This window comes from Mauremys mutica, chromosome 11, assembly GCF_020497125.1.
Source record: "Mauremys mutica isolate MM-2020 ecotype Southern chromosome 11, ASM2049712v1, whole genome shotgun sequence".
Lineage (NCBI taxonomy): Eukaryota > Metazoa > Chordata > Testudines > Geoemydidae > Mauremys > Mauremys mutica.
This window is the reverse complement of record NC_059082.1, coordinates 44,104,389-44,131,293: the sequence shown is the minus strand read 5'-3', so window position 1 is coordinate 44,131,293 and position 26,905 is coordinate 44,104,389. Positions and strand designations below refer to the sequence as shown.

At 43.5% G+C, this 26,905-nt stretch overlaps 1 protein-coding gene and 1 long non-coding RNA gene across 9 annotated transcripts in view; one reads left to right on the top strand and one right to left on the bottom strand.

The window, feature by feature from the left end:
- The window catches only part of NEO1 (neogenin 1), a 553,761-nt gene that overhangs the window by 75,987 nt on the left and 450,869 nt on the right, over positions 1–26,905 (bottom strand). For all 8 annotated transcript variants that reach the window (XM_044979726.1, XM_044979730.1, XM_044979728.1 and 5 more), the window contains 6 exons: positions 14,038–14,186; positions 10,714–10,852; positions 8,453–8,502; positions 7,420–7,564; positions 5,084–5,194; positions 1,006–1,200 (listed from right to left, as the gene is read on the bottom strand). In XM_044979726.1, coding sequence (XP_044835661.1) covers positions 1,006–1,200; positions 5,084–5,194; positions 7,420–7,564; positions 8,453–8,502; positions 10,714–10,852; positions 14,038–14,186 — 789 coding nt within the window. The remainder of the gene's footprint in view (positions 1–1,005; positions 1,201–5,083; positions 5,195–7,419; positions 7,565–8,452; positions 8,503–10,713; positions 10,853–14,037; positions 14,187–26,905) is intronic.
- On the top strand, positions 10,975–20,855 carry LOC123344023. The gene is made up of 3 exons (XR_006572433.1): positions 10,975–11,107; positions 19,787–19,906; positions 20,447–20,855. It is a non-coding gene; the product is annotated as an uncharacterized LOC123344023 (long non-coding RNA).

Below are 26,905 nucleotides of genomic sequence, written 5' to 3'. Positions count from 1 at the left end.
TGGTGCTCATCACAAGGGTTTCTTATAATACTCAAAGGAAAATCTAATACTTGCAAGGTATGAACAAATCAATCAGAACAATGCTTCCTCTCAATGAACTTGGGATGCTGGCTTTTTTCTCTTTTTAATAGGAAACAGAATTTATGATAAATTTCAGGTAAGTTTCGAACCTCATTGTAGAATCTTCATGTAGCAGGGCAGTCACCCCACTCTGGTTAAGAAGGGGTTAAAAGCAGCCAAGAGCAGCTGGTTGGGTAGTCAGCCACAGGTGTGGTTGCACCCAATTAGGGCACAGCTGGCCCTGATAAAAGGGCAGGCTGAGGGAGTGAGAGAGAGACTTGCTCCAGCTGAGGAGCAGAGAGAACCAGGCTGCCTTGGAGAGCAAGCGGGGTACCTAAGGCAGAGCAGAGCTGGGGAAACACAGGCAGAGCTGCGGAGCTCTGGCCTGGTGAGTCCCCAGGCTGAGGCCTTGCTAAAGGCCAGGGGAGGTACTAGGGCTGCAGGGAGGCAGCTGGGGCTAGAAAGACAGCAGATCCAAACCCCCTTGCCGATGATGAGTGGCCACTTCAGACTGCAGTTTGCCCCTGAGGGAAGGGGCTAGATGAGGACTGGCAGTGGGTCACTGAGGCGAGGTGGGCTTAGGGGATTGGGGTTCCTGGGGAGGGGAGACCCAGAATGTGGGGGCACTGCTGTGGTGCAGCACCCCAAGGTAAGGGGTCCAGGAGGGATGCGGGGCCTGAAGTGCTATAAGTGGTGAAGATCAGGAGGAATGAGGCACTAGCAGGAAGACACTGTCCAGCAGGAGGCACTCCGAGGCTGGAACTGAGTTAATTCCCGGATGACCAGCAGGAGGCACCGTGGTGGTGAGTGCCTGCCATGCTACACTTCATAATGGAAGTATCTTTGAAAAACACAGTTCTGTATTTTTTTTAAGCTGATACTTGGAAAACACCAATACAAATCAGAGTTAAAATTTAGAAAACAATGTTAGTGAATGTTCCTTACCCAAATTCTCAATGGTGTAATAGCGTTGTTTGTAGTCCACTTTGATAGTCTGTGCATGAGGACTGCCAATGCCATACCCTATAGCATATCCTCTTACCACAATGTTCTGGTTTTCAGGAGGAGTCCAGCTCACTACAATACTTGTAACAAGTGGGCGAACATGTAGGGAGCTTGGAACTTCAGGAACACGAGTTTCTGTTACAAAAAGAAAAATGCAATTAACAAAAATCATGAAACCAAGTATTCTTACAAGCTTGTGAAACCCAGTTTAAGCCCTTGTGCTGCCAAAATTAACCTAATTTTATATTCTAATATATACAGAAATTCATACTTCTAATACTTTTCATAAAGGAGAACTTTTACACTGGAGCAAAATATTACCTACAGAGACAAATCCATTTAACTTTCTAGCTTTTGTTTATTTTCCTTGCCATTTTGCAGTTTTGCAAAATTTGCTTAAAATAAAGGATTTACCCCACTCCATACTCACTAACCATTTACTTCTTATGTATGTTACTGCAGCACAGTCACATTACCGACTTTTTGGCATAAAAATATTTCCATGACAACAGAATGATGACATAGCAAAAAGATTATGACTTCACTGTAGAATTAAGTAGACAATTTTATAGCTTTAACTGCCAATAAGAAGTTATTAAATTTGCTACATAAATCACTTGTGATTTGTCCAGTGAACTCAAGGTTAGTAGTCCCTCTTTAAATCTATAAGCCTCCTTTACTTACCAAAGCAAGTACACAGCCATATTGTGACTATGTGGCTAATGTTTAATACTCTCATACAGCTGCATCACCTCACTGGTCTAGTTATGAGCCCACTGCATGCAATCTTACTGCTGAGACATCATCAGAAAGGAGCACCTGTGGAATCCATATTAAGTGTCTGAACATAGCAAACACTCAATCAGGATCCAATCAAATCAGTCAAAACTGTGTAGCTGAGTTCAGATGGATTTCCATAGCACTATCAGAAGCATAGCACCAAAGTCATTTTAATGAAGGGCTTTTACCACCATAGTTAATTGAAAAATAAGCAATTAAACAAACTTAATATATATGTCTGCACCTTTAACTAAATTGCTTGAAAGTAAAGGAAAAATAGCTGCTTTTTATTTGCATTACTTTCTCCATCCAGTGGAACCTGCACTGGCAGATGTTGAATATTCCAAATAAAAGATAAGATGGATGAATATTAGGTTCACACACACACACAAAATCAATTCTGCTAGTTCTGCTGGCTCCTGCCTGCAGGGTTTCTTGCTTAATGAACTGTGTTTTATGTATTGAAAATATTCAACCAATTGCACTGATCAGGATGTCAGATCAGAACATGCCTATTGGCCTGCCTCACCTAGAGGGCTTATGGTCTCCATCTAATATTACTGGTCAATTAAAATTCACAATTATTAAATATAAAAAGTTACATTAATACAATGTTAAAAATGAGATTAAATTGTACAAACTCAGTCCATTCTAAACTTCTCACAACAGTGTACAGGGGCCATTCCATCAACTGGAGATCAGCTGTGCGCAGAGGTGCCACAGCCACCTCACTGCATGAGGAGGCTGGGTAGTGCAAGCTCCATTATAGTGGCACTACACTACCATAAGATTGCCTTGTACAAGAGAATCTGCCACGAGCCAAGATGAGCAGAGTATAAGGCTGCTTTAAACAAAAAAGGAGGAATAAAAAGGAAGGTGATAAAGAGAAAAAAAAGAAATGCAAAAAAGATTAACAGATTATTAAAACTGATCCTAGGACTCTATTCATAACCACTTCTAAACTGAAATTTCTCTGTAGCTACCTTTTGTATAAGCTACTAAAGGCAGTGTTCTCTCCAGCTCCCTAATATTGCCTGCTATTTTGTGACTCTTTACCTTAGCCATTAGTCTCCAATGTGGAACCTATTACATACTTTTTGAAAATCTAAAATATAGTGCACCTACTGAATTCCCCTTACCTATCATGACAGCTATATATCATCAAATAACGTCAGCAGATTAGTTAAGCATGGCCTCACACACACTGGTTATCCTTAATCACCTCTGTTTTTCAAGATATTCTCTTACACTGTCACTGAATGCAGTTTCTAAGAGTTCTTGCATGAAATGATGAAGTGACACTTTTTAAAAGAATAGTTTGCTTCTTACCAAACTCAACTGCAGTCAGATTCTGGACAGCACCAGCTTTTAAACCATCTTTCCTCATTCAAATCCCTCCTAGAGACTCAGGATAGGATTTTTAAACCATCTAGAGGATTTAATTTTGAATGGAAGATGATATGGGTCTAAATTCCCTGGGCTACTTTGAAAATCTTAACCTCAGTTCTTCCATAAGACCCAAATAGTTACCATTCTCAGTCAAATGCCCTCTTACCCTCTCTCTACTATAAAGAAGGAAGAGGTGAGAGAGAAAGTTTAGAAGAAGAAACAGCCTATCACCAGGGTGTGAATCTAAGTACTTAAGTCACCACATAATCTTATTATTGTTACCTTCATCCACATTTTTCCTTTCTCTACTCAGGGCTTGGCTACACTTGAGAGTTGCAGCGCTGGTGGAGGCTTTCCAGCGCTGCAACTTAGTAACTGTCCACACCTGCAAGGCACATCCAGCGCTGCAACTCCCTGGCTGCAGCACTGGCTGTACACCTGGTCTGCTTGAGGTGTAATGAGTGCAGCGCTGGTGATGCAGCGCTGCTCATCAGGTGTGGCCGCACACCAGCGCTGTTATTGGCCTCCAGGGTATTAGGAGATATCCCAGAATGCTTTTAACTAAATTACTCTCTTTGTTTTGTTATGCAGCCTCTCTTTGTTTTGTTGTGAACTCGGGGCTCCGGGAGCTGCTTATCTAAAAAACAAACACAGCTCCTGTTTGCTGTGATCAATCTGTAACTGACTGTGAACAATCAAATGAGATAACCCCTGTGAATGAGGCAGGCAGGGGGAGAGTGTTTGCTTGATGAGAGAAACAGCGGGGGCGGGGCAGAGAAAGGGAGTCTGTTGGAGCAGCTGCTTATCTGGTCTGCAGGCTGTTTGCAGTTAAGAGTAAGGGGTCGGGAAAATTTTCTGATTTTGCAAGGCAGGGAGCTGATACACAGTGTCGGCTCCAAAAATCCACTCTCTCTCTCTCCCCTGCTCCCTGTCACACTACACCCCACCCCCCTCTTTTGAAAAGCACGTTGCTGCCACTTGAACGCTGGGATAGCTGCCCATAATGCATCACTCCCAACAGCGCTGCAAATGCTGCAAATGTGGCCACACTGCAGCACTGGTAGCTGTGAGTGTGGCCACATACCAGCGCTTTCCCTACACAGCTGTACGACCAGCGCTGTAACTCCCAGCGCTGCAACTCTCAAGTGTAGCCAAGCCCTCAGTCTTTGTGCTTCCCATTCATTTCACCATGACTATAGTTAGGGAATACAACCTGCAATGTATAAGGTGTGGGCAGACTGCTGAACACACACAGCCCTGCTGCAGTCAACAAGACACACCCTAAGCAGAGCAGTCTGCCAAAGCACGGGACCTTTAAAGATTGGGGCATTACACTGGAATTCTTTGGGGCATTCACTGTGTTTTATTCGCTTCATAAAACACTAGCCTGCTGTATAAATAATAGGTATATGATCACACTTTTGCTTGCCTCAAGGAACAACTTTTTCCCCACTTTTGCAGCGTGAAAACATGTGGAGGATTAAAGTCAGGTACCCAATTACATTATTTCTTTTCAATTGACATTGAATAATTAATTGACGTTGGCACCCTGTAATTAGGTATTATTTAGTGGGGAAGGCAACCCAATATATAGAACAGAAAGTAAAGGAGCAGTATTTACATGTTCAGTTTTCAGGCCAATTTATTGACAGGAATTTTATTACATTAGTGACTACTACTTAAATTATATATAAATAAAATGCACATGTCCTGTTGTGCAATTAGAATACAGTAAGCACAACTGAGCAAAATTATGTTTGCTTTGGAAAAAAATCTGCCAAATTTTGTAATTACCCTGGTCCACGAATTTTGAGGTCTTTAAAGTCAGAAACATGCTTATGGTCCTTACCATCTAGGTCACTCTCAAAAGTTTCTGCTGATATCCAATCAGTAGCTGGTCCTGTACCATTGCTTGTTAAGGCAGCCACACGGAAACTGTATTCTGTACCTCGCTCAAGACCTAATATAAAAACAATATACAAGTTACTAAAATAGGAGCTCTAATGGTGATCAAAGAATCACAATGTCTAATTAAAACATCAATAATCTCACTATCAGACTTTGACAGTAAAAGCTTGTTAATGCAAAACTAAACGAGTGGATACACACACTAGCTGCTGTTGTGACATCTTTTGGGTCAAGCCTGAAACAGAGCCAGCAAGTTAACTGCATTATGTTTTGGCCTTTCACCTTTGAAACTGCTGTTGAGCATAACCGGAGGTCAGGAATGGAAATCAGCACTACTTGCAGTGAGACTCCAGTAAGTGAAACTGACACAAATTATAGTGTAACAGCCAGACTGTGACAGCAGACACCCACAACTACAGCACTATGGAGACCTCTCCTGTAGGTCACTGGCAGAACAGCATGAATGTAGTTTGCAACATATATAGCCAGCTGATAAATGAAAGACTGCTTTTCACGCTAGTAGCCCTTTGTCTGCACAACAGAAACCTCCACATTCCTTTAACTAACCTTCTGCATTTAGTATCAGCTATTGAGTGATCAAAGTATGTAGAAAGTGAATTATTCTTCTTAGAAAAACATCTACAAGCTATAACCAAAGCAATGGGAAGATACATTGTAATAGTTAATATATACCTTTATCAAACACACATATGAATAAGAGCATCCACCATTACCCCCAAAAACTACCACTGTGCCATTTAAAGTATTTTAAATAAAGAACCTTTACTGACATGGTTTGAAAAACACTTCCTCTGTGGGCAATTATTCCATACTTGTCCATTATGGGATTTCTTGCACCTTCCTCTGAAACATCTGGTACAGATCAGTGTCACAGACAAGATACTGAATTAGATGGACCACTGGTCTAATCCAATGTGGCAATTCCTATGTAGTGGGAGCTAAGAATTCAAGATGATATCCAAAGAGCCTTAAAAAACCCAGGATTCAAAGGATAATGTAACATCCTGGAGGAAATGATCCAAGGAAAAAACAAAAAAACTTAAAAATCCCCTGAGCGTAAAATCTCTGTGGTACAACTAAAGTAATATTAGTTTCACAGATCAACTAATTTTTAAATGAACACTAGAGTTAAAAATCAGTTCAGCATCACCTTCATTATTCACATTTTAGTTTATTATAATAAATGTTTAGAATTTATTTCTTGTATTTGTGTATTTACACTGTTCAGAGCACTCAGTTTCAGTTTTGTTTATAAACCATTTCTAATCAGTTCCACTTTACTATTTTCATACAACAGAATGCTGTAAAGTCTGGATTGTGAAGGCTATTTTTAAAGGAATACCATTCCTCTGAAAATTTTCCATTGACCTGTCAACTGATGTTAAGTTTACAAAATTCAGATTGTTCTGACAGAGCCCATTTAAATGTACTAATGATATGGGTTGCATGCTGAATTTCCCTAATGATAAGGGTATGATGGGACTGAAGTGTTTCTAAGTGTACTTTGGTTTGGCTTTAAATGCCCTGAACAGAAGAGGTCCTGCTCCATTCTAGAGCGCCACAGCACCACTGAAACTCACTGTGCATGGAGCTGGCAGATCTGGGAACAAATGCCTTTTTTAAGTGTGTGTTCATCTAGTTAGGCTATTATTTTTAGAGCCCTGTGTGGATACAAAATTTGTATCCACATCTGATCTGCAAACATGGTCCACAGATTTGCAGGGCTCTCATTATTTTCTCTCATAGCAAAAACAGTGGCTGACTAGTTGTGACTTCAGAGATTAAAAAATGAACAAAACATTTAGTATCACTTATGTGTTGAGTGTCCTGGTTACTTTTGTTATACAACGTATTCAGTACAATTCTACTATCAACAATAAAAAACTTACATTAGCACTTTTCAACCAAGGATCTCAAAATTCTTTACAAAGGTTCCACTTTGCAGATAAGGAAACTGAGGCAGGGAGGACTTAAGGGACTTGTCTAGTACACGCAGCAATCCAATGGCAGAATTAGGAATAGAACACAGGTCATGACTTCAGTCCTACCCTACCTGCTGTCCCATGCTGCCTCCAAACTTACCACAATTAGCTCATGTAAAGCTCATTTTCAGGTCACTTGTAAAGGCTAGGAGTGTAAAGAACCTTGTACCCAAACCTGCCATTCCCAGAAACAATCAGGACCTACTCAGCTCCTGACAACAGGGGCTAATTGTGACTTTTTTCAGTTTTGACTAAATGATGTAAAATAGCTTACCTTCGATTAGCTGGAAAAGTTGCGTCCCACCAATGCTCTCAGTTACCTCACTCTTACGAGATGCTTTACGGTAGCGAATTTTGTAGCCGGTGATTTGACCGTTGTGTGTTCCTGCAGGAGGGGGTTGCCAATGTATCATGATGCTCTGTGAAAGGTAAAATGTATTAGAAGTCACTGCCTCCCATCTAGCCGATCAAACTGCTTATTCCTAATGCTCCATGTAGTACTATCTTGCTTTGGTATTGGTGCATACCAAAAAAAGAATATGAACAGTAAAACAGGGGAGGTTTAGGAAAGAATTTTTAACTAATCTGCAAAAATACTCAAATTGTAAAATCTTTGTGCCTAAAATAAAAATGAATGTGCACATGGTTCTCTATTTTAATGTACCCAGGAGGCTATCCCATAATATTTATATGCACATATGTATACACACACATATATGAAATTATTATATATCAGACACACAGGGCAGTAGTTAATCACTGGGAACACATTCTAGTTCTGTTACTTCGGGCTTTTGCGTTTGATCTAAACTCTTCTGTTCTATAGTACAAACCCTCTGTGCTTAGCCCTGGTGCATTGCCACTGCCCAACTCCTATTTAGTTAAGTGTACTCCTAACCCACAATGGAGCCTGTGCTGCTCCAAACACAGGGTCATAATTCCTCTAGTTTGTTAGAATGTACACAAATGAACGGAAGACAGCAGGCACTGTCTCCCAGAGTAAGACCTGAGCTGTACCCAAACTGGTAAAGTTATCCAAGAGGTTGGAAACTAAGGACATGTAGGTTGGAATAATCAGGTGATGCACATGGAAAGAAAAAGCCTGCCTTGAACCTGAGTACTTGGGGAGATAGTACAGGACTGATCTGGACTAAGCCCATCAAGCCCTGTGATCTGGAGAGGTGGACATATGTCAAAGTCTGTTTGAGGGATGGGGGGATTTGAAGGAAGAGTCTAAAGGGGCTTGAAGTTTTAGTCTACCTGGGCTCCATCTACTACTCAAAAATGGCAAATTAACAGCATCTTACCTTGGAATTCCGCACTTCCAGCGACAGATTCTGGGGTGCAGCACTGGGGACTAGAAATGTTTTAAAAAATTACTCCTCCAAAACTCTGTAAGTAATATAATTCCTCCCTGATATTGGTCCATTGCATAAGAGGTCTTGGGATCTGACTTTTAAGAGTCTTAGACCATATTTTATATATTCATGAAATAGTTCTACTATGAATACTTTATGATACACAGCAATCGTTCAGCTAAGTAGGTCTTATGGCATATATATCTATATATCATATTTTATATACTCATTAAATAGTTCTACTATGAATATTTTATGATTCACAGCAATCATTCACCTAAGTAAGTCTTATGGTATATATATCTAGTGGTACAGGTTCTATTTTTTGAATCTGAGTGCCTATTATTAAGTACCTGAATAAAAGTGGCCTGATATTCAAAGTTTCTGACATCTACATCTCCCACTGACAACACTAGAAGAGATGATTGCTCAGCATCTTTTAAAATCAAGACATTTACTTAGGTTCCTAATTTTGGGCACTCAAATTTGAAATTTTGGCCCTATTCTTTATATCATGACATCCTGCCAAAGGAAAACTGGCTACAAAGTAGCTCAGATCTGTTTAGTGGTGGAAAATGATAAATTCTTTGTTAAACTGTTTAGTTAAACAGTATTGGGGGTAGCTGTGTTAGTCTGTATCAACAAAAACAACAAGGAGTCTGGTGGCACCTTAAAGACTGACAGATTTATTTGGGCATAAGCTTTCAGGGGTAGATGCATCTGAAGAAGTGGGTTTTTTACCCACGAAAGCTTATGACCAAAAAAATCTGTTAGACTTTAAGGTGCCACCGGACTCCTTGTTGTTTTAGTTAAACAGTAGCAACTTTGGTATCATGACATTTACAATTAGGCTGTGAGAAAATGAAGCAAAGGATATATTAGAGAGCCTTAGACTCTGTTATGTCCCCTCTGCACTGATTCAGTGGTGCAAAACTCACATAAAGTTATCCCAAATGGATAGCTGAGTGTTCTCCTGGCACAGAAGCGAAGAGCCAGCATAGTGTAAGGGGCTAGGGTGAGGCTGCAGCATAACAAGGCTATATAGGTTGGGATCAGAGCATGCTGAACTCTAGTGATACTTAGCTGGCAGAATAGTTCCTAGGGAACCATTCCAGATAGCATCAATTGGGAACCCTCCTACGGCTACCGTAATTTATGCTAGAGACTGACAAGACTCAGCATAGGGGAGGCAGAAGGGCAGGCTTCTCCCTGAATGTGAGCTCAGCACAGGTGAGGATTAAGTCCTGCACTCTTTCACAAGGACGAAAACAGATTAAGAAGAAGAAAACAAAAACTGAAAATTTTCTGCAAGTGGAGCCTACTTGCGAATAGTGTGTGTGTGGGGGAAACCTGAAAAAGGGAAGAAGTATCTGAAGGGCAATAAAGAATTAATAATTACAAGCATATTTTAGAGCTAACCATTACAGGTAAAAGGCAGTGTTAATAGTGGCCACTCTACAATTTTTTTTTAATATAGCCAAATTTACTTCCCTTTCCGATTGGCTTGCCTGAAATACTGTAACAATCGCCTGCTTTTAACAATAAATACTTCTGATTTAAAAATATCCACATGGGAACCAGATGAAAAATACAGTGTTTTTTCCCATCGGCTAGCAAACTTAGCAGGTGAATTATTAAAGGGAAAAAAGGAGAAGAAAAAATGGGAAAATGTAAGAACAAATATGAAACATCAAAGAAATCATTAATTTATCATAGCTGTGCTGTATGTGCCACTACAAAGAAGCATCTTTTAAATTTAAGACTAGTAGGACTTAATCATTCCAGTGCAAGTATTTATGCTGGGGTTGATGAAAACTCTCTTAAAGTGAAAAATCTGCTTACATACAGTAAATTACAGAAATAAAAAAAAAAAATTAAAAATTTGGAGTTACCAGCTTCAGTAGTATTCTCTCCGTATTTTTGATCTAGATATGTTGTACAAGTGTTAGCCCACGATGTGAATATTAGGGAAATAATTGCTTGATTATTAGAAAAGCAAATGCTTTTGCAGGCATAGTAATCACCTTCCACCCACTTCCAACAATCTCAAAGAGGTCCAGTCAGCATGCGTGAGCGTATGCTGCAACCACATCATGATACAGGGCAATGTGTTGCAAGAAACTCTTGCAGGTCTATTTGGCTAAAAATCCATTTAATCGAAAGAGATCACCAAATGATTTCCACAAAAAAACTGGAATAAAGTAACTCACCATCTGACAGAGTTTGCACAACAACATCTTGGGTAGAGACTCCAGGACCGTGTTTATTGTAGGCTACCACTCGGAAGCTGTACTCGGTATATTTCTTTAATCCATTAATGCTGTAGGAGTGACCTCCAACATCAACATCCTGTTCACGAACAAAGATACATATGACTCAATCCCTAAAGCAATGCTGACATGCTAACAGGCCTGGCTCCAGGCAAGCGCTGCAACCTGGTGTGTTGGGTCACAATGCTGCTCAGGTTTGGCCCCCGCCCCATTATGATGGAAGGGCAGCTGGGCCAAACCTAACCAGTACTGTGACCCTGCTCACTGGGCTGCAACACCTGGAGTAGCGAGCTGTGCTCAGCCCTGTGGGTGGGATAGGAGCCACCACTGTAGGGTGAGTCCCAGACACACACAAAAATTAATAGACAAATGGGAAATACTGACTATCTATGGCTTTTTTACCCAGCATAACAAGCCTGCAGCCCAACTAATAATCAACAAAGTTTAGTCACTTAAGAGAATCCCACTCACTTCCTCCAAAATACTAGCCGCAGAACTCAAGCAATGGAAAGATTAGGGATCACATTAAAGCCACCAATTAAATTAGCTGTTTCCATCTCTTGTAAAAGAGGAACGAGTCTGTCTACAAACTTAGCAAGCCCCCTTGACATAGTCTGAGTTAATATTGCTAAACTTAAGATCCTCACTGTGTTTCCAATACTTCTTAGCAAGCTCAATGACTTGGCTCTTAAGTACTCCCAGAACACATTCCCTTTTGATAGTGCATGAGCCTTTTGGTGCCCACTGGAGAGTACTGCATCCTTGATGTTTCCCACTGCAGTGGTGGCTCTTAGAGAAGGGCTCTGTGGGACAAAGAGCCTGGAGATACATTTTCATATGAATTCCCAACAAGGACTCAGTCAGTTCAGGAATTAGATATATGAGATACATGTAAAGCTTTGTGGAGGGAATGGAGCCAGAGACTTCTGTTAAGTTACTGGTTTCAGAGTAGCAGCTGTGTTAGTCTGTATCCGCAAAAAGAACAGGAGTACTTGTGGCACCTTAAAGACTAACAAATTTTAAAGTTTAAGTTCAGCTTCAAAAACAGACTCCAAAGAGAAACTGCTGAACTTGAATTAATATGCAAACTAGATACTATTAACTGTGGCCTAAACAAAGACTGGGAATGGTTGGGTCATTACACCAATTGAATCTATTTCCCTATGTTAAGTTCTCCTCACACCTTCTATGGGCCATCTTAATTATCACTTCAAAAAGTTTTTTTTCCTCCTGCTGACGATAGCTCATCTCAATTGATTAGACTCTGCCTGTTGGTATGCATACTTCCACCTTTTCATGTTCTCTGTATGTATAAATATCCCTTGTCTGTGTGTTCCATTCTATGCATCCAAAGAAGTGAGCTGCAGCTCACGAAAGCTCATGCTAAAATAAATTTGTTAGTCTTTAAGGTGCCACAAGTACTCCTGTTCTTGTTAAGTTACTGTTATTGTGGTTAAACCAGAACTGCTGAAATAAATCCAAAACTCAGAGAGGCTTTTTGTATTTAGGTCTCCTTTAAACTTTCTGAGTACCCACTCAGATCCAACCTTGCCCTTCCATAAATATTTCTTCATACATGTTCGCTAACTTGGGGCGTTGTCTATGTAAAGGCTGGTGCAGCTTACCTAAAATCAGTTTTAAAATGAGCAATTTGGTTAAAACCATGCAAACTCCAGTATGAACACACATATTGACATGTAATTGGATTATGTTGATTCATCTTGCCTTGGTAAAAGCTAAACCAGCACAAGTCAGTTGTAAACTGATAAGAAAATCCATAGGAGTTTACATCAGTTTAACTAATTTATTTTTAAACTAATTTTAGTTTAACTTGTGCAACTTTTATGTGTAGATCAGGCCTGAACAAGTCACGTATCAGTTTGTTGCTATATAAGATGAGTTAGAACATAGAATACTGCCTTAATTCCGTTATGTTCATACTTCATGAACCCCATACTACTATAAAACTCACAGTTCCTCTGTTCAGAGGGACACTGAGGCCTGGTCTACATTATAATTTTAGGTCGAATTTAGCAGCATTACCTCAATTTAAGCCTGGACCCGTCCACACGACGAAGCCCTTTTTTTTTACTTAAAGGGCTCTTTAAATCAATTTCTTTACTCTACCTCCGACGAGGGGATTAGCACTGAAATTGGCCTTGCCGGGTCAAATTTGGGGTAGTGTGGATGCAATTCGACGGTATTGGCCTCCGGGAGCTATCCCAGAGTGCTCCATTGTGACCGCTCTGGACAGCGCTCTCAACTCAGATGCACTGGCCAGGTAGACAGGAAAAGGCCCGCAAACTTTTGAATTTCATTTCCTGTTTGGCCAGCGTGGAGAGCTGATCAGCACAGTGACCATGCAGAGCTCATCAGCATGATGTGCACATTGCCGGGTCAATTTCTTGTTTTGATCCACACCACCTATCTTTTACATCGTAGGCTGGCAACAGACGGTGCAGTATGACTGCTAGCCATTGTCATCTCCTGGGTGCTCGGCAGAAGATGGGAATAACCTGGCTGAGTCACTCCCATGTCTGCCCAGGCGCCTCTGACCGACCTCACCGAGTTTGGCTAAAAGAGCACCCAGGAGTACGACGACGATGGCTACCAATCGTAATGCACTGTCTGCTGCCAAAAGGCAATGAGCTGCTGCTGTGTAGCAATGCAGTACCACGTCTGCCAGCACCCAGGAGACATACGGTGACGGTGAGCTGAGCGGGCTCCATGTTTGCCGTGGTATGGCGTCTGCACAGGTAACCCAGGAAAAAAGGCGTGAAATGATTGTCTGCTGTTGCTTTCATGGAGGGAGAGGGGGCCTGACGACATGCCCCATCAGGCATTGGGATCTCAACCCAGAATTCCAATGGGCGGCGGAGACTGCGGGGACTGTGGGATAGCTACCCACAGTGCAATGCTCCGGAAGTCGACGCTAGCCTCGGTACTGTGGACGCAGTCCGCCGACTTAATGCACTTAGAGCATTTTGTGTGGGGACACACACAATCGACTGTATAAAAACAATTTCTAAAAAAACGACTTCTATAAATTCGACCTAATTTCGTAGTATAGACATACCCTCAGTTTCTATAGCTCCCTAGTTTATCCCTTAATATGCTGGCATTATCCAAACTGCCAGTCAAATGATTGGCAGGATGTTTTGAGAAACTCAGAGGAAAAGTGTTATAACTAGAAAGTATTGTTACTGGATATATGGCTGAATAAACTGGCATTATATTCTGTCCAGAGAGATATAGGTATCATACCTGTTCATTATCTGTCCCCTTTTCCATGTAATAGAGCTTGTAGTTCTGGATTTCACCATTGCCCGACAACGGTGTGTCCCATGTGACAGTAATTGAAGTGGGTGAATTAGCATATGCTCGAATGTTCGGTGCTGGACCAGGAAGTTGAACTGAAACGTAAACATGAAACTAGTGTAAATTCATCAAACGTAACTATTACATTTTACATTGCTAAACGTACTGAGGCAAACCCAAAAAGCAATCAACCCTGAAATCTTCCTTAAAACAGGTATTCTGGGTAACTGAACAAACCCATTAATATTACTGTACATTTTGCAGGCACAAGTTGTGTCCACAATGGAAGTCCACCCTTCTGCAAACTTATCCCTACATATTGTGCATAGACTTTTAGGTTGTAACAGGGTGCTGGCTTAAGAGGCACTGAGCCAGCCCCTGTTAGTTCAGAACCTGCTAGCATAGCTACCATCAAGGGGAACTGGCTGGAGCTGGCAGGGTGTGGCTCATGAAAGGAGCCTGAGAGCAATCACCTGTGAGCCTGCTGAGAGGAAGGCCTATAAAGCTGGCAGGAAGGAAGTAGGAGGGAGGAACAGGAAAGTGAGGAGTGAGGGCCTGTTGCACCCAGCTGCTGTAAGAGCAAGCTGTTCCCTAAGGGGCTACCTGACTGGTATTGCATTGTATATAGCTGTATATACGTGGTGGTGGGACAGTACTGGGAAATAAAAGGGCACTGGTGTGTGAAAGAGTGGTCTCCAGCAAAGTTGTACCACGAACAACAAAGCGCTCGTCTACAGGCACATTCTACCAACAGAGAATCAAACTCCACTCCATTACACCAGTTTTATATAGATGTCACTTCCCTGACATAAGCATAAAACTCATGTAAAGGAGAGATAATATGTACCAGTAATTTTCCACCCTCTTCCACACTACCTCAGTTTCAGAATACCTGAACTCCATTTCACTAATTGGCAGATTGAGAGATATGGTATTGTCTCAAATGACAGAAAACCTCATTTTTTAATCTCATTATTTGCAAACCCTGCAGACCACAGAGCAACTTCTGATTTCAAAAGGAGTTCTACTGCAAAGGTACATTATATGCTGGAGCTTTTTATACTGCATTTCAGAGAGATATTCTGAATGTACCTGCTCTCCATTCATGCCAAAACAGAACTTGCTTTGAAGAACACAGAAATATCAGCCCAGCTGGTGTAACAGATGGAGCAAAATCAAAGAACCTCAGACACTAATACTTTCTTCCCTCTCTTCCTCCAAAACAATAAAAAATTATTCCATTCTTTGTGTCACTGTGAAAATTTCATTTTTGAGGTAGAAATCTGCAAAGGCACTTAAATTTTCAACAAATGCTTTAACATTTGTAAACCACTTCCATACACTTTAAAAGGGATGAAAAATACATCCTTAAGTAATTATAATATGTTGATCTTGCTGTCTTTGTGTAGAGCACATTCAAAGTATTTGCACTTTCTATGCTCAGCTGAGGCAATTATGTGTGGAATACAGGAACAAGTGGTACAGAACAGAGATAAAACATTAACAGAAGTAAAAGTAATCATATTTATAGAAACTAAGGGTTGATGGGATCAGAAAGATCTTCACAGAGTCATAAGAGATAAAAAATAATGGCCTGATTTTCAGAGCTGTTGGAATAACCCCATCTCCCACTGGGGTCAATGAGAGCTGCAAGCGCTCAAGACTTTTGAAAAAAAGGCAATAAAACTACATTTTAAACAGCATGATTAAAATAGCCAACATTCTGAGCAGCTGTCTGTTCTCTCATAGACTGTGTATAGTTACTGATGTTTTAATCCACCTAGCCATTATTGATAGACACAGCTCATTAACTAGCAGACCCTCAAAAGCTCAACACAACTGGAAATATCACAAGTACCCCAGAAAATTCAGGTTTGGACAGAAGCAAGTTATCACTCTTATCACCTTCCAGAATAAAGGTTACTCTTCAGGGAGAAACTCTTGGCTTTCAGAACTGAAAAAAATGCTCTTCATTTTCTTTATGATTGGCAATCATATCCCATTCTTAAAAAATACTGAGTTAGGTAGTGAAACAGACAAGATAGTTACCCATCTTTTCGTAACCATTGTTCTTCAAGATGTGTTGCTTATGTCCATTCAATTCTAGGTTTGTGCACGCCCATGTGTGCAGTCATCGAAGATTTTTGACTTTGTGGTATCCGGAGGGCTGGCTGTGGTACCCCCATGAAGTGCCATGCTCATGCGTTGGTATATCAGGTGCCGCCGGCCCTATGCCCTCTCAGTTCCTTCTTGCTGACAACTCCAAGAGGGGAAGGAGGGCGAGTAATGGAATGGACACGAGCAACACATCTTGAAGGTAATCGTTTTTTCTTCTTCGAGTGATTGCTCATGTTGATTTCATTCTAGATGACTCACAAGCAGTGTCCTTGGAGGTGGGCTCAGAGTTCACAGTCTTGCATCTTGCAGCACTGCTCTACCAAAGCCAGCGCCTCAAGCTTGCTGGGTAAGCGCATAATGACAGATGGACAGATGACCAGTTAGTGGACCTACAGATCTCTTGGATTGGTACCTGTGCCAGGAAGGCCGCTGACGATGCTTGTGCCTTAGTCGAGTGTGCCATCACGATCGCTGGCAGAGGCACCTTCGCCAGCTCATAGCAGTGGCAGATGCAGGCCATGATCCAAGATGAAACCCTCTGAGCAGAAACCAGGCAATGTTTCATCCTTTCTGCCACCACAACGAACAACTGTGTTGACTTACAGAATGGCTTCATTTTATCTACGTGGACAGCCAGCACTCTCCTGACATCCAGGGTGTGTAGCTTGTGCTCCTTATCTGACGAATGAGGTTTTGGAAAGACGACGGATAAGTATATGTCCTGGCCAGTATGAAACTGGCAAACAACCTTTGGCAGAAATGCTAGGTGCAGTCACAACTGGACCTTATCCTTGTAGAAGACCATATAGGGTGGTTCTGAAGTAAGTGCCCTGATCTTGGACAGGGCCAACGCTATTGCAACCACAAACAAACTCTTCCAGGAGAGAAGCAGGAGAGAGCAGGAAGCCAAAGGCTCAAAGAGCCGCATGAGATTTGACAGCATCAGATTCAGATCCCAGGGAGGGAGGAGATCCCGGACTTGCAAGTAGAGATGCTCCAGATCTTTAAAAAAACACCGATGCGGGGTCTAACCAACATGCCAGTGATGACCGGATGTGGTCCGGCACCTTGACTACCAGGTCTAGGTCGTGCCTGTTGGGGATGTAGACCGACGTCAGCCACGCCTGCAGTGGGCAGAGATGAAATCAGACATGACGGGCCACGTAAGCAGAGACTACCGCGTGGCCTAGCAACCGTAGGCAAGTGCAGGCGCTGATGAGCAGGTGGCCCCTTACATGGGAGATCACGTTTGACATGGCTTGGAAACAGGCCTCTGGAAGGAAGGCTGTGGCCCGCATGGCATTGAGGATCACCCTAATAAACTCTATTTGTTGCACTGGTATGAGGGTTGATTTCTTTTTGTTCACTAACAGGCCAGGTTGCAACAGGTGGAACGCATCAGCTGGAGACTGTTCTGCACTTGATCCTGCAACCTGCCCTTGATGAACCAATTGTCAAGATAAGGATAGACCTGGACCTCCCAGGACCTCAGGTAAGTGGCTACCAGGGCCATGCATTTTGTAAATACCCATAGGGGCGAAGAGAGGCCCACCATAAAACGGAGTAACTGTCTGTGTCCTTGGAAGATGAAAATATGAAAATAAGCGTCTTTCAAGTAGAGAGCGGCGTACCAGTCTCCTAGATCCAGGGAGGGGATAATGGAGGCCAGTGAAACCATGCGGAACTTCGAATTCTTGAAGTACTTGTCGAGTCGCTGTAGGTGAGGAATGGGTCTTAGGCCCCCTTTTGCCTTTGGGATCAAGAAATAGCAGGAGTAGAAACCTTTCCCCCTCATTTCCTGAGGGGCCTCCTCCACCGCCCCCAGTTGTAGGAGGTTGTCTACCTCCTGAAACAGGAGTTGCTTGTGAGAAAGGTCCCTGAAGAGGGAATGGAAAGAGGGGGGGATGGCTGACAATTGGATGGTGTAGCCCAGTGATACAATTTCTAGCACCCAACAATCCAAGGTAACCTATGACCAGGCCAAACGATAGGGACAGAGACGGTTGAGGTAAGGATGGGGCGGATCCAGGAAGTTGACTGTGGTGTTGCTCTCGAGCGCACCCTCAAAATTCACACTTCTGGCCCCCTTGGTGTTTTGCTGGGCCAAGTTGTACAGGGGAATGGGAGAAGGAAGAGTGGTGAAGACTAAAACTAGTGTCCCTATCCCTTCTCCTTGTAGACCCCTGTCGAGAGTGCCAAGGCCTTGGCGGCAGAGGCAGCCAGAATTGCTTCCTCACTGACTGAGGCATATACAACCCCAGTGAGTAGAGGGTGGCTCGAGTGTCCTTCAGTCTGTGGAGCCTTGCATCCATTTGCTTTGCAAAGAGTCCAAACCCCATCAAACAGGAGATCCTGGATCAAGGACTGCATCTCCTGGGACAGGCCTGCGGTCTGACCACTGCTGAGGCAACCACCGCTGGCCACCGAATCAGTCACATTTCATGCTATTCGGAGGGAACACTGAGATGCTGTTGGACCCTCCCTGAATTCTTGGGCCACATGCTGGGGCATGGAGTCCTTAAACTTACGGAGGGAATCCCATAAGTTAAAGTTATATTTCCCCAAAAGAGCCTGATGGTTCGTGACTCTGAACTGGAGACTGGCCGTGGAATAAATTTTCCTCCCGAAAAGGTCCAGTTTCTCGGCCTCCTTGTTTTTTGGGGTGAAACTAGATTGCCCTTGCTTGGCTTTCTCATTGGCCGCAGAAACAACCAATGACACCGGGGCGGGTGAGTGTACAAGTATTCGAACCCCTTGGCTGGGATGAAATACTTCTTTTCAGTCTTCTGGGAAGTGGGTGGGATTGAGGACGGGGTTTGTCAGAAGGCTTTTGCAATCTTTAGGACCCCTTGTGCACTGGGAGTGTGACACATGCAGGGGTGGATGTGGACAGCACTTTAAACAGTGTCTGATTGCTCCACCATCTCTTCCACCAATAGGCCTAGGCTAGAGGCCACCCTTCGGAGCTGGGCTTGGTGCTCCTTAAAGTCATCCGGTGGGCTGGCATGAGAGGGCCTCGCCACAACCTCATCTGGAGAGGAAGAGGATGACTGGACCACTGGGGGAGGGCCTGGGGCATCACCCCCTGTGGGGGAAGAGGGTCTCGGGGTGGGCCTTCCACCCCAGCGTCTGCTTGCACTTCACGCACAGAGCCTGGTGCTGTCGGTGTCGTCTGATACTTGTCTGATGCAGCAACTGACGATTGGTGTGATGGGGGCATTGGCATAACCGAGGCATTCCAGTAAGACCATTGCACTGGCCACTGGCTCTGCTGCCAGGATGGTCTAGGTCATAACTGTTGGAGATATAGACTGACGCCAGCCATGCTTGCAGAGGCCAGAGATGGAGCCGAGCATGGCTGGCCATGTATGTACATGCGGCCATGTGGTCCAACAACCGCAGACAGGTGTGAGCAATGGTGAGCAGGCGGTTCTTTACATGGGATATTAGGTCTAACATGGCCTGAAAACACGCTTCTGGAAGAAAGGCTCTGGCTCTCGTGGAGTCAAGAACCGCCCCAATTAACTTTATTTGCTGGACGGGCATTAAGGTGGATTTTTTTCTCATTTATTAACAGGCCCAGGTCACAGCAGGTGGAACGCACCAGATCAAGGCTCCTCTGCACTTGTTCCTGAGACCTGCCCTTGATGAGCTAGTCGTCGAGATACTGGAAGACCTGGACCCCTCAACATCTCAGGTAAGCAGCAACTGGCGACACATTTTGTAACACCCTCGGCGCTGATGAGAGGCCAAAGGGCAGCGCTGTGAAATGAAAATGGCGTCCACGCACTATGAAACAGAGGAAATGTCTGTGACCTTGGAATATGGAAAAAAGTGTCCTTCAAGTGGAGGGCAGCGTACCAGTCTCCTGGATCCCAGATGGGAATGATGCCAGGGAGGAGGAGTTGCTCATGAGAAGGGTCCTTGAAGAGGGACAGGAAAGATAGGGGTGGGAGGGAGGGGCAGCCAAAAACTGCAGGGTTTAACACCAAGAGTCTATGTCCAGCACTCAGCGGTCCAAGGTGACCCGTGACCAGGCCAAACGATAGGGATGAAGATGGTTGAGGAAAGAACAAGGTGGATCCAGAGAATTGATTGGGGCATCGCTCTCAAGCGCACCTTCAAAATGAGCACTTCTGGACCCCGGGATGCTCACCTGGCCCCGGCTGCCTGGGAGAGTGGGAGGAGGAAAGGCGGCAGCAACTAAAGCTCTTGTCTCTATCCTTTCTCCTTGCAGACCCCCGATGGGGCTGCCAAGACCTTGGCGGCAGGGTCAGCCGGACCTGCTTCCATGCAGACTGCAGAGTATGCATGTCCAGCGAGCGAAGGGTGGCCCGAGTGTCCTTTAATCCACGCAGCCTCACATCAGTCTGCACTGAAAAGAAACCATTCCCATCAAAATGGAGGTCCTGGATAGAGGTCTGCATCTCTAGGGACAGGATGGCAGTCTGAAGCCAAAAGCTGCACCTCATAACCACTGCCACCGTGACCACCCTACCTGCCTTGTCCACTGCGTCCCACACCATTTGGAGGGAGCACCTAGCCACCGTGGTGCCCTCCTCCACCAGGTTGCTGAATTCCTGGGCCAGACTCTGTAGGAAGGACTCCTTGAACTTATGGAGGGAGTCCCATAAGTTAAAATTGTACCTGCCCAAGAGGGCCTGATAGTTCACCACCCGGAATTTCAGGCTGGCTGTTGAATAAATTTTTCTCCCAGAAAGGTCCAGTCTTTTGGTCTCTTTATTTTTGGGAGTTGAACTAGTGTGCCCCTGCTTGTCCTTTTTGTTAGCTGCAGGGACAACCAGTGGGTATAAAGGTACTCGAACCCTTTGGCCGGGAGGAGGTACTTCTTTTTGGTCATTTTGGAGGTGGGAGGGATGGACGACCGGGTCTGCCAGAGGGCTTTGGCAATTTTCAGGACCCCGTCATGCACTGGTAGTGCAACACGTGCCAGGGAAGAGGCTGAGAGGACACTGAACAAAATGTCCACCTGCTTGGCCATCTCCTCCACCTCCATTTGGCAGGCTGGTCCTCAAGAATCCTGTGACCGCCTCATATGGGGATGAGGATGATGACGAGGCATCATCCCCGGTGGGAGAGGAAGGTTTTGGGGTGGGCGCTGTCTCCTCTACTCTGACCTCCAAGCGGGTCTCATGCACCGAGCCTGGTGCCACCAGCGTTGCTCTGAGGTGACAGTAGATGAGCGGTGCGAAGGGGACATCATCATCACCAGCATGCCCCATGCACTCCGATAAGGCCACTGCACTGGCCACTGGTTGTGTTACCAAGGCTGTGACATAGACATAGATGCAGATTCATGTGCCTAATCGCACTGGTGGGGTCTTGGCAAGGGGCTGAACTGCCCTTCTGTGCTGGAGGAATCCCCTTTTGGTGACCATGGCAGGGTTGTTGACACCTGCGTCTGCTGTAGTTTGAACCCACTGCCTCTTGTCCTGCTCTCTATGGCAAAACAGAATAACTTTTCTTCATTTTTTTTGTTGCAGCCTTTCACATATCTGAAGACCATTATCATATCCCCCATTAATCTCCTCTTTTCCAAATTAAACATATCCAGTTCCTTCAACCTTTGCTTGTATGACTTTCATTCCATCCCTTTGACCATCTTTGTCGCTCACCTCTAGATCCTTTCCAGTTTCTCTACATCCTTTCTATACATTGGTGACCAAAACTGGACACAGCACTCCAGAGTGGTACTATCACCTCCCGTGACTTGCATGCTATGCTTCTGTTAATGCAAACAAAAATTGCATTTGGTTTTTTTGCAACAGCATTACATTGCTGACTCATGCTGAGGTTTTGGTCCACCACAACTCCCAGATCCTTCTCAGCGGTGCTGCTGCTATGCCAGTTTTCCTTGAGGAGGTGTTGCGCTATACAATCAAGAATGAATATGCATGCTCTGAGGTCCAATGGGAAGTGAGCAAAAGACTTATTGAGAGTCTCTGGGTGAGGATAACAAGGGAAAAGAACTGTAGCAATATTATGGTGGGGGTCTATTATAGACCACCAAATCAGGAAGAGGAAGTAGATAAGTCATTCTACAAGCAGGTAACAAGATTAGCTAACACACACGAGCTAGTATTAATGGTGGATTTTAACTTTCCCTGATATCTATTTCCCTGAAGATTATTGCAGCAAAACATAACACTGCAAATCCTGCAAATTATTAGCATGTGTAGGGGACAACTTTCCAATTCAGAAATTTGAGGAAACAACCAGGGAGTTACCTATTTTGGATCTGGTTTTGACCAACAGGGATGAATTAGTTGCAAACATGAGGTTGGTTGGGAACTTGGGAGGATGTGATCATGATCTGATAGAATTCAAGATCCTATGGAAAGGAGGACATGAGACCAGCAAAACAAGGACACTGAACTCAGAAAGGCAGACTTCAATTGACTCAGAGAAATTGTAGGCAAGGTGCCATGAAAAGACCAATTAGGAAGAAAAGAAGTCAAAAGGGGCTGACAGTTCTTTAAAGAAGTAATACTATAGGCTCAATATGAAGCTATTCTGACACAGAGGAAAGATAAGAAGAGCCACGGGAGGCCAATGTGGCTGCACAAGGAGTTTTTTAGCTATCTAAAAACTAAAAGGGATACATACAGGAAATGGACGGAAGGTCATGTCACTGAGGAAGTACACATGGGAATAGTACAAGCATGTAGGGACAAAATCAGGAAAGCCAAGTCAAAGAATGAGTTACAGCTGGCAAGAAATGTTAGAGATAGCAGGAAGATGTTCTTCAAATATGTCAGACAAAAGAGAAAGATCAAGCACGCTGTTGGTCCGCTGCTCAATGGAGAAGATGAGCCGAGAACAGAAGATGATAGGAAGGCAGAGCTCCTAAAGCCTACTTTGCCTCAGTTTTATCACAAAAAAATAACGTGACCAGAGTACTAGTGAAGTTACCATTGACAATAAAGGGAAGGGATACAGATTGGGATAAGAAAAGAGCATGTCAGAGATCTTCTGACCAATTTGCCTATTTAGAAACTGGGGGATTAACTCCCTGAAAGAAAACTATCGTCTTCCTCTCATGGATAAAAGTGACCCAGCCAAAATTGTAATTAGAACTGCTTACAAAAGTGGAGAGAACTAAATCTGGTTCACTCTGACTGTTTGAATTATTTGGTTATAAATCATTTTATTGAATTAGCACCAACAGCTAAGTCCATCCCATGTCTATCTGTAAAAGGGCTTTTCTTATCCTAAGGGAGATTTTCAGTAGACAACTAAATATTTCAAACGAACAATTAAAAATGTATATTAATGCTTCCCAGTTGCTTTGATTCCAATCCATTTGTCTTCTTTACATCTATGTTACTAGAACATTATGGTTGCATGGTTAAGCACTCAAAAATGAGTAAACAAAAAATCAAGGACAGACATTATTACACAACTCTGCCTGCTTGTGCATACACATTACGATACAGTTACACCATCACAGACTATATTTCAAATATATTATTTTTTCCATAACCTTAGTTGCACATTGTGACTCTAAGAGCATTCCAGTGCCAGAAAGCAGGGGACTCCCTGGTATCTAGCAGTGTCTTAGTGTGCCCCAAATCATTCTTGTCATAATCTGTATTTAAAAGGTGTCATGTAAGGTATGATATGCAAACTGGTAATGCGCTGATCATTAATAGTATTGAGTTGTGTATGCATGGGTGATATATGAAAAATTGTAAATATGTGCTGGAAATACATTCTAAAAATATGTTGGCAGGTAGGGCTTAAGTTACCCATTCTACACAAAGGAACGTGTCTCTAATGTAAATTAAGCAAAGATAGACAATGGAAGTACATTTACATAAAAGATAAACAAAGCCATCAGATAAGACAGTTGGGAGATAGCCATATAATTATCATGACAGGGGGAGAAGACTGCAAAAATTAACATGGCGTCAGTAAGCTGAGCCCCCAGAAGGGCTTCCTGACTGAAAACACAGATAAATGTTGAGGATATAAGCAGAGAACCATATTGATGTCTTTCACCTGAAGAGACAACGAAACTAGGTGCTTTGAGCTCTGTGGTGAGAAAACTACTCTGAACAAAAGGTTCTAGTTTCTTAAGTTATGGTTTACTCTTAGAAGCGTTTTTTTTGTTTAACCATTTATATCCCAATTCCCTCTACTTAGTATTACTTAAATATCTGCTCTTTGTTAATCTTGGTTTATTACACAATCATCTCAGTACAGTGTTTCAAGCTGAAGAATAAAATCCTCAGCCAAACTAGTGCTATGCAGTCTTTTTAAATGGACCAGAGAACTTAATACGGTTTGTGAGTGCTGCCGTGAGACGGGCTGAGCACTGCAGAGGAGATGGTCTGGAGGAGACTGTTGCCGTCACCCTGCAAGGAGTAACCAGGATGATGGAAGGCAGGGTGAGGCCATCATCCTGTAAGGAGGCTGCTGGTGTCAGGATGCTGAGCCACAGCTGCACAGCTCAGAAGTACCCAGGACTACAGGGCAGGCAGTGACACAACCCCTTACTGGTCTGAGTGAATACCCAAAGTGTGTCACATATATGGGTATCTTGTACTGCTGTATACTACTATGTATATGCCAGAATCAATGAAAGTAAGTTATATGAAAAGTAGACCACACTTCCACAGTATACTAGATTAAGTATACAGTACCTTAAAAGTGAACATTTACATGTATATACAGACAAGTATTGTATATAATACACTTGCAGCATCTTATTATGGAAGCATTGGTTGGTTGGTTCTATAGTTAAGGCTGAGTTGAATTTTGCACGTGAAGTAGGGATTCACCCACTTTGTTTCATATGACGAATACCGTGTATCCCTCCCCAAAATTACAGCACTTACTCCAATTTACAAATTAATTTATGAGTTAAAAATAAACTGAAATTTCCTTTAAGAAATTTAGTTCCCTGGGTCAGATTATTTTTGTCCTGAATAGTGTTACAGAATAACAGATTCTTCAAACTTTCCATATTGTGTGCGTATAGATAAAGAATTAATAATTGTTTTCCCCATTATTCTTTATAACAAAACAACCTTAACTCTGCTCTAACATGTGGGGGAAAATGAAACTTCTTTTTAACCTGGGACTACGAACATTATAAACTAATCATAACTGTATGGTTAATTCAATGCAACGCTACAGGATGGAGCTAAGATTTGGGTGCCTTAACTATGTATTTTCATACCTTAGCTGTGAGGATAAGGCCTTTGTAGACATATTGCAAGGCCTAAAGCCTAAGGCCTTCATCTGCAGCCAGATTAAAAGAGCAGCAGCCATTAGCTGAGAAGCAGGAAGTCACATCCTCACATTCCATATAATTTGCATTACAACAATGTAATATGAGGCTGTTAAGAAGGACACCCTGTCCTAATGGTATCCACTATCATCAGATAAAGAAACAGAACTTAAGATGGTTAAAGAAAACTTAGTTTGATAACATCCTGCCTGTCAAGAAATCACTTATCAATAGTTGTGGTTGTGAAATTCTCATTTCTTTATTGTTTTGTCATTATGGTCCCCACTTCTCTATTGTTTGTCTGTATGAGCTCTGTCTGGTTCTTTGATTGTTTCTGACTGTTACATAATTAATTTTGCTAGGTATAAATCAATTAAGGTGGCGGGGTAGGATTGGTTAGAAAATTTTGTTACAATATATTAGCATTGGTTAGTAAAATTTTAGTATAATGATTGGTTAAGGTACAGCTAAGCAGGCCTCAATTTTCACTATATAAACTGGGGTCCAAAAGGAAGTTCTTTGGGAACCAACTCCAGGATACAGCCCCAAGAACAGAGCTGCCAGACCTCAACATTCTGCCAATGACACCAGGCAGAAACTGAAGTCCCCCAGATGGACCTGATCCTGACTGGCCATCAAGAAATGTTCATCTGTTTTATTGGGAGTAGTGAGCATTGTATGTGTAGCGTGTGCATTCTGGTTTTTGGTGATTGTTAATAGAGGTTACGTAGGATATTACTGTGTAAGGCTCTTTCACTGGTAAAAGACCCCATAAACCCGCAAAAGATTAAGCCTTGACTCCACAAGGAAAGGGTGTTTGCCCGAAGCAGGAGTAGAGCCTGGAGCCCTAGGAACTTGGAAAGGGTGGGTGCCTAAATTAAGAGGATTATGCCTTGAGCCCTAGGAACTGAGTCAAGGTGTGTGCCCTAGAGCAGCGGTTCTCAACCGGGGGTCTATGAGCCCTTTCAAGGGGGCCACGGGGCCTCGCAGCTGAAGCCCCAATCCCTGGTGCCCTTCCCACCCCACAGCGGGTCTGAAGGCCCAATCCCCGACGCACCCTCCCTTACAGGGCTGAAGCCTTGATCTCCAGCGCCTGCCCCCTGCCCCACCCCGCGGGACTGAAACCAGGGGAGGCGCGGGACTGAAGCTCCAATCCCAGGCCCCCCCACGGGGCTGAAGCAGGGAGGCGCGGGGCTGAATCCTGTAGCCTGTAGCCCTTGTGCTCCCTGTGGGTCAGAAGCCCTGAGCGCATGGGGGACATGGAGGGCATTGCCCTCCCACAAACTACAACTCAAGATCAAGGCAGTCCCGGGGGCCATTCCACACCTCCCCCGAGTCCTCCCCATCTCCTCTTCCCACCCCCTGGCCAGGTCGGAGGTGGGAAGCCACAGTTGGGCAGTGCGGGACAGCTGCTGCTCTGGCTGGTGCCATGGAGCAGGG